The sequence below is a fragment of the Ochlerotatus camptorhynchus genome, unplaced genomic scaffold (assembly GCF_037179485.1).
Source record: "Ochlerotatus camptorhynchus isolate MF236.1 unplaced genomic scaffold, CSIRO-AGI_Acam_v1.1 ptg000216l, whole genome shotgun sequence".
NCBI lineage: Eukaryota > Metazoa > Arthropoda > Insecta > Diptera > Culicidae > Ochlerotatus > Ochlerotatus camptorhynchus.
Window position 1 is genome coordinate 294,276 of NW_027040706.1, and position 8,581 is coordinate 302,856.

General features: G+C 42.4%; 1 protein-coding gene across 2 annotated transcripts; it reads left to right on the forward strand.

Moving 5' to 3' along the window:
• The first annotated feature begins 4,598 nt into the window (after positions 1–4,598).
• LOC135703553 (rho GTPase-activating protein 11A-like) lies at positions 4,599–8,330 on the forward strand. 2 transcript variants are annotated; one of them, XM_065224798.1, is made up of 6 exons: positions 4,599–4,835; positions 4,899–5,093; positions 5,148–5,851; positions 5,918–5,986; positions 6,051–8,180; positions 8,253–8,311. In XM_065224798.1, the coding sequence occupies exons 1-5, from the start codon at positions 4,704–4,706 to the stop codon at positions 8,158–8,160; spliced, it is 3,210 nt and encodes a 1,069-aa protein (XP_065080870.1). In that variant the 5' UTR covers positions 4,599–4,703; the 3' UTR covers positions 8,161–8,180; positions 8,253–8,311. The 2 variants fall into 2 exon arrangements, with proteins under 2 accessions (XP_065080870.1, XP_065080869.1); XM_065224797.1 differs by having other exon boundaries at positions 6,051–8,330.
• The last annotated feature ends 251 nt before the right edge of the window (positions 8,331–8,581 follow it).

Sequence of the window (8,581 nt, forward strand, 5' to 3'; positions counted from 1 at the left end):
CGACTTGTCGCTACGATCAGTGCATGGAGGTTCCCTCGAAGAACTATGTTTGCACCTTTTGTCTTCCGATTGTTTGAAGCTAGCCGAGGCTTCCCGAAGAGCGGAAGCAGCTTGACGTGCGGAAGCCAGTAGCAGAGAGGGGAGTTCTAGGGGCTGATCTCGTGGCAGACGTCATATTAAATCGGATGATTCAGATTCTGAAGAGTCAGTTGCATCGACGACCAAACGCAAATCTCAGAAAAGACGAACCACAAAAGACAGTGACGACAGTGAATCCGATCTGGTTTCTAAACGAAAGAAACCAACGTCGAAGCGACGGCTGTCCACGTCTTCGTCTAGTTCTTCCTCGTTCGTTTCTTCGAATGGCGAAGAAATCAGTCTGGAGGAACTGATCAAGAAGATTCCACTGCCACGAGGAACTTCCGTCGAAAAATTGCTTCGAGCCAAATCGGTCGTATCAAATCGTTGACTTCTTCGGACAATGAAGACGAAGCATCCTCCGCCGGATCGTCGACCGTGTTCGATTTCAACTATCGTGTGAATTTAACCAAAAAAGCAGTGCCGAAAATCGATGGTAGAATTGCAGTCGATCAAAGAGTTCATCCATTCCGACACGGACACGCTAACGGATGCCTCGGTGGGACAGGAGATCGTGCGTCCCAAGACGCCTGCCAGAAATCTTTTGGAAAACTGTTCAAATTGTAGCTTTTCGGGTCGAAAACCGTCCCACGAAAACGGTCCACCAGCGAGTCTGATCCGGAGTACGTTACAGCGAAGAAAATTAGGTTGATTTAATTTTAATGGTGACGTTCCTTAGACGGTGAATTTTCCAGCACTAGTCAGGTCTTTCCCACGGCGCAGTGGATTACTGCCAACGGTGCCACCTCAAGTGGGAATGCGATTCGAAACCGTTGATGCTCAAAAGTGAGAAAATGTTCCGGATTTCACTACCCACATTAAGCGAATGTCAGCTGGTATCACGCTGCTTTCAGGTACTGAGGGAGAACCTTCCAAAACTTCTAGTGTTTGGACTGGTGGAGATTGCTAAAGTATGATCCCGATGAAAACATTTTGCGTATACGTATGCGTGACGTAGTGTGCGTAAGATAAACGTCAGCAATCTCTATGACACAAAGAATGCACCTGAAACCGACGGAGAATCGCAAGTGCTGTGGTGAGGCAGAAGGAAACAAGTTAGCACTTTCATTATCACGACGTTCTTATCCATAATTTGTGACGTAACGTTGGATCATGCGTAAGAACACCGTGAGAACGAAAGAGTTGTCAACATTCCTTCTGCCGCACCTACAGTAACGCACACGGTTCCCGCGCTGATTGTTCCTTACTTTCTCACTCTAATCAAAATTTCCTTCGATGAGTGAGAAAACAGCACCACGTTAACGCGAGCGAGAACGAGGGTTGCCAGATCATTGCACACAAAACCAACTTGAATTAATTCAAAGCAAAAATACTAGCGAACCTGGCGGTGAGGGGCGGAAGGTGGACTAAAATTCTATTACAGAGAACCACATTATTTTAATTAATTTCTTCGGAGAAAGTCGTCTGTCACTTCGTTTGTGCTTCTAGTCTTAGAGTTACCTCTATGACTGGGTCCCGAAGAAAATCATTATTATTTTTGGCTCACTCAGTACCAGAACAACGGTCCCAAGCAGTCCCAAGCTATTTCACTCATCCCTGCATGTTCTGCATGAATCCACACACCCCTGATGTTATCTGTCAAACTTTCATAGCGAATCAAAACAAACATAGTGTAGTAATAGAATTTCAACTAGAATAGGGTACGTTAATCGTTTGCTTGGGACCAATAGGCTACTAAAGTGGTGAGCCAATTTAAAATCGTTAGTTTCGTATTGATTGTTGGTTATAACATGTTATAGCGCTATCTTGATGGTGGTTTCTGTGTTGCAATTATTTGACAACCGTTATAACATGTTATAACCATAGAGGTAACTCTAAGACAAGTAGGTCCCGAAGAAACGTGCTCAACTTTTTGGCTCACCTCTGGTACTATCTTCGGTCCCAAGCTTGTCGAATCACCCCTCGAAACATAAGTAAAACCAATAACCCCTCATTTTATCTGTCAAACTTTCATAGCGAATCAAAACAAACATTGCGTAGTACTAGAATTTCGACTAGAATAGGGTACGTTAATCGTTTGCTTGGGACCAATAGGCTACTAAAGTGGTGAGCCAATTTAAAATCGTTAGTTTCGTATTGATTGTTGCTATTGGTCCCAAGCAAACGATTAACGTACCTCATTCTAGTCGAAATTCTAGTACTACACTATGTTTGTTTTGATTCCCTATGAAAGTTTGACAGATAAAATGAGGGGTTCGTGGATTTTCCTATGTTTCGAGGGGTGCATCGATTAGCTTGGGACCGAAGATAGTACCAGAGCTGAGCCAAAAAGTTGAGCACGTTTCTTCGGGACCTGCTGGTCTTAGAGTTACCTCTATGCTATTGGTCCCTAGCAAATAGATTAATGTATCCCATTCTAGTCGAAATTCTAGTACTACGCTTTGTTTATTTTGATTCGCTATTCAGCTTTCCATGCTCGGTAATGGCGGCCTGTTTGTATGAATAAATGTATCCTTCACTGTGCTTTTTGACACTACCCAACAAACATTGAATGATGAATAAGAGCTTATTCAGGCAAAAACAAGCTTCTTCAGCTTAAAAATAGCTTAATCAGCTGTTGATCAACTCAAATTGTTTGTTGGGTATCTGGATGTTCGAATTTCAACCCCTTCCCTTTCCCTCTCCCAGGAACAGAAGAAAATGGAACAACATACGCCCTCCAGTTAGTGTCAAAAAGCACAGTGAAGGATACATTTATTCATACAAACAGGCCGCCATTACCGAGCATGGAAAGCTGGATAGAGATTGCTAAAGTACGATCAACAATCAATACGAAACTAACGATTTTAAATTGGCTCACCACTTTAGTAGCCTATTGGTCCCAAGCAAACGATTAACGTACCCTATTCTAGTTGAAATTCTATTACTACACTATGTTTGTTTTGATTCGCTATGAAAGTTTGACAGATAACATCAGGGGTGTGTGGATTCATGCAGAACATGCAGGGGTGAGTGAAATAGCTTGGGACTGCTTGGGACCGTTGTTCTGGTACTGAGTGAGCCAAAAATAATAATGATTTTCTTCGGGACCCAGTGGTCTTAGAGTTACCTCTATGGTACGATTGTGTTAGTGATTTGCTTTCATCGGGAAAATTTTCCGCTGTGAAGTTTTTTTTTTCACGATGAAAACATTTTGCGTATACGTATACGTGACGTAGTGTGCGTACGATAAACGTCAGCAATCTCTATGAAAGATTGACAGATAAAATGAGGGGCTCGTGGAATTTCCTCTTTTTCGAGGGGTGCATCGATTAGCTTGGGACCGAAGATAGTGCCAGAGCGGAGCCAAAAAGTTTAGCACGTTTATTCGGGCACGCAGAAAAATGAATTTTTGTTTCAGGGCCTAATGTATTTTGTTATTGATTCAAACATATTGTATCACTATTTCAACAAAACATATTTTTGAATCAACAAAATGGTTTTTATAATCAACAAACCGATTATTGACTCTAGAACCGATTTGTTGATTCGAACATATTTTTCTTTGAACTAACCGAATAGTATATTTGAATCAATACCAGAAATATATTAGGCCCTGAGCCAAAAATATATCCATTTGAATTTAAAAATCATTTCGCTGCGTGGGACCTTCTGGTCTTAGAGTTACCTCTATGCTTGTATAGTTGTTGTATATTGCTCATAATTATTATACAAAAAATAATGAATCCGGAATCCAAAATTTCTTCAATTTTGGTACACTGTGGTTAGAAAAAAAAAATCGTGCTCAGAAAATGAAGCTCTTTCACCGAAAAAATCAATGTAAAAAAAACCCAATTTTCATTAAAATTTCATAATTTTATAAAAAAAAATTATCGAAATGTTCAAGAGCTCTGTCACAAACTCATCACCGTTCGGTTAGTACTTATTCCTGCCACCTGGTTACATTTCTCAATATTCAACAACATTTTTTGCTGTGTACTAACGAATAAAGGCCCAAGCGCAATGTGGGCGGAAGCGGAATGGAAACGGAAAGTTTGACAGTTGTCACAAATGACAACAAAAAGCCTAACCGAAGTCGATTTGGTTCTAACTAGTTTTCAATCCGACAAGTAGGCTTAAGGCCCTCGCACAATAGATACGTTTTCGGGTTTTTTGACAGTTAGCCCATGCATTATCTGTCAAAAAACCCGAAAACGTATATATTGTGCGCCAGCCTTTACTCAGATCGGGCTTTTCCGCTGCCGCTGCCGTTCCGCTTCCGCTGTCATTGCGCTTGAGCCTAAGCATCAATAAGATTAAGCCAAAAGTATACTTTTATTTTTGAGTGCACACTGAAAATCCGAATAGGATCAAACCTGGTTTTCAATAAATACTTTGGCTCGACGATTCGTATATACCGGCGAAATTTCGCCAATTTCGCCCAATCTAGTTGACCGTTGACAGAAAAGGTTTAATATTTTTCGTACGTTTTGTTTATCCATTTTCAAATAGTGTTGAGAGGTTTTAAGATATTGTCGACTTTTACTGCGTATTTTGTGACAATTTTCTATTAAACTATTGGTTAAGTGTTTGACTACAATTTGGAAAATATGTACTTTTGAGCTATGGATAAATTAGGGGTAAAAATGCTTATCAACGACATCGAAAACAAGGACGAACTGTTCAACGTAATCGTCGGTGAATTGCGTGGCCATGGGATAAAATATCGTAAGGAAAAACGAACCAAGAACGGGCAGGTATAAAATTGAGTTTGCTTTCGATTTTGTATTCCTTGGGTATCATGACATTTTCTCTTGTAGGACAAAGCACGGTGTAAAAGGATATTCAACGTCCCTCTTCATACATTGGAACTAACAGACGTAATTCTGGCAAACGGCGGTATAGCACAGGTTCCTCTATTCGTTTCGGATGCCTGCCAGCGCATTTTGGAGCAGGTGCATACGGAGGGATTATTTCGAAAAGCTGGTTCTTCGAAACGGCAGCAGGAAATTAAAGTAAGTTCATTTTTTGAATTTTTGTATTCAAATAAAACATTGTTTATTTTGCAGGCTAGTCTCGAATCTGGTCATCCTTTAGGTAAATCGCATCACGTCATTGATGTTGGCAACATTCTGAAAACTTTCTTTCGTGATCTACCCGAGCCTCTTCTGCCACCGGGAAATATTCAAGAAGCTTTGATCCGCTGCCTTATTTCTGGAGAACACAAAGTGTACGATCTCATGATCACCTGCTTGCTTCTTCCACCCATCACATTGAATACGTTGGCGTTCTTTATGCAGTTCTTACACACCGTTTCATTGAATGCGCATTTTAATAAGATGACGATGGAGAACCTGGCCATAATTCTGGCACCGAACTTGATGCCCATCGTTGAGATGGTTCAGCAACGATTGAACAGTCACGTAAAGGTTATACAATTGCTTATCGAACATTCCCATCAGATAGGCATTGTACCGGAAACAATCCTGGAGAAACTTAACGATTCCATCAGTTTGATTCGTCAGACAGGCGATACGACAGGAAACACTACCGACAAGAAAAAGAAGAAACGGAGGAGTGGTTCGTTGACCCGAATGTTCCACGGTTTGAGAAAGATAGTTGGTGCTATTGGATCATCTGAAAGCTTGGATAAGACTGACGAATATTTGGACAAGGATGCCACCGTTGCAGCTACAGCTGCCACTCCGTGCCTTAATAAATCATCGAAAAAGCGAAAAGTCGCCGACGGGATGCCATTCAGTGCAAAGAAAAAGTAAATATGCAAACTTGCTAGTAGGTACTTAACTTACTAAAACATCACTTTTCTGTTTGATTGCAGGAAAGAAGTAGTTTCATCACTTCCGGATAATCAAGAAATCCTACCGTATACTCCGCTGGCATTAATGAAGTAACATTGAATGTTTGTTATTTTGTTAAAACTTTAAGGGTAATCGATTTATTTCCACTTTCAGGGAATCGAAAAAATCTCGCCTTAGTCTCGGGGGCAATAAGAACAAAATGGGCAAGACCGGCTCCAGATTGGCCCCGAGCTCTTCGATTACGTCGATTGTCGATAACAAACCAATGGAACGTCGTTGGAGTGTGGTCGGAGCACCGTGGGCCCGTAAAAAACAAAATCGTAATGGAGGAGTTGTCGATTCCAAGCCCTCGTCCGGGGGACGGATCGATTCTGGTAGGAAAACCGAAGAAGAAGACGAAGGCGAAGAAATCAAAGGCTTGGCGGGTCTTTCACCTGTGGTTTCGTTGCCAAATCTGAGTACCCCGGACCTGGAGAAGGAACGGGAGTTGTTTGAAGCTCAGATTGTGAAAATGCCAATGTTGAAGGGAAAAGTATTGTTCAATGACGACGACGACGATGATGATGATGAAGACGAAGAAAACCACCGTAAACAAGCCATGAACAGCCATAGCGGAAAGGAATATATGCGGATTCCTAAAAGCGAATACGAAGCTATTAAGGAACGCGTCACGGCGATCGAGACAAGGATATCTCAGGAATTTGGTAACATCATAGGAGGAGTGGCAGATGATAAAAGACAAATGCTTGACGGTATCGAACGGGTTGAGGATAAATATCAACAAACGTTGGAACACACGGTTCCCATAGAAGCTAGTTGTTCTAGTACAGATCAACTGGCGAAAAGGTTGAGTCGGGAGTTGAAGATTCGCCGTAGTGTTGAACATAAAGTGATGCGTTCACCAAGCGCCCGGAAAATCGGAACAATTAGAAGACGTTCAAAGGAAAATATTCGGCTTTCCCGAAACCAATCGTGGCACATGGGATCAACTGCAACTAATGTAAAACCTATTGCTCCCATTGCATCGGATCTATCATTCTATCCGAAAACTAATCTGAAAAGAGGTCGCCCGAATACAGTGCAAACGGGTCTGAAGCATCCCGAATTGAGTCCTGTAAAACGTGCAGAAGATAGCGCAGCCTTATCCGGACAAAACATTACCGATGAAGAAAAGCAAGAGGAAAAGTGGACCTGTGCCAAAAGATTCTTCGGTGATGACTTATCCATGGATACTACGAGTGGAGACATTTTCAAAACACCCGAAGTGACAACCACCATGCCAAGGCGAACATCAATACGCTCCGCTGGAAGTTCCAAGAAGGCAACACCACATTTCGTTACCCGAATTGAACTCGGTGAAGCTAAAACCCCTATGCTCCCTCCGGAAGTACCTCCACGCAAAACACCCGCCAAAACACCCATGCTTCCACCCAAAACTCCAGGTCGTCTGGATTCGACATTGCTGAAAACACATCTTACACCCCTGCAAGAACTGCAATCTGGGCGGGCTTCAATTGCTCGCTTACGCAGTCAAAATGCTGGAATGGTGATGGCCAAAGCTAAGCTCTTCGATGGTATGGTCACGAGTACAAATCAATCATCTCAACCACAGAATAATCGTCGTCAGAGTAGCAAATTTTTGATGAAGAACAATCCTGATGGTACCAAAATTCTGAATCCTCTGATGCAAGTTCCAGAAAAGATTCAACTGCGGCAGGTGCAACAAGTTCGAAATGTCACTTCGACTCATAACGTGAAAAGTCCGCACCGCTCAACGCCGCGTAAACGAGCCATGACAAAGTCACCGCACGGGGGCATTAATCGGCGGGAAAAGCTCAGACTCGCTGCAAAATCTCCCGGGACAAAAGCTTTCAACTCACCCCGTATGATTCGGCAACTACAGGACGAATCCAAAAGTCTCGTGACTGTAAATTCCGCAAATCCAGATGGCAGTGTATGCTTTTCGTCGAATATCTACGATCTGGATAATAAGACTCCACATGGCAAGAAGAATTTTGCACGTAACTCTCCTCGAAGACTCATGGCCACCACTCCTCAGGGTAGGGAAAATAGATCGACAAATCCGGTTGGAAGACAGCAAACACCGATGAAGGCAACGCCCCTCTCTAAGCTGGCTATAGCGCCATCAGCTGCAGCACAAGGCGTAGATGGCATGCCAGCGCGACGAGAATCACCACGACTACTGGCCAATAGTGGTCCACCCAGGAGAGCAGCTAATACGACTGCCGCCGTTGGACCTTAACCGCATACGTATATAGCCAAGTAAGTGTTTATCATTTTTTGTGAATGATTTTTCTAGATTAATTAAACGTGACGATCGTATTATATATTAAGTCGTTGCGTTGCTACGAGTCTGTGATGGTGAGTTGATGATGTGCTCTTCATAGCGATGAACGGAAAATATATAGACTGCCATCTTATAATAAAACTATGTCTGTAAAACTAAAAGAGTTCTCATTTGTATCACAATCCTTGTGCAGGCGGTTTTATTCGCAGTCAGATTTGCAATGGAGGAAATTCTATGTATCTAAGCCTCATATCTGCCATTTGGCAAGCAAAGCTATTATGGAGACGATTGACGGAATCCATTTTTCATACTGTGGTAGATTACCCACCAAAGGTAAGACACTATGAGGCTTCCATCTGCAGAGTGAAAATCGGAA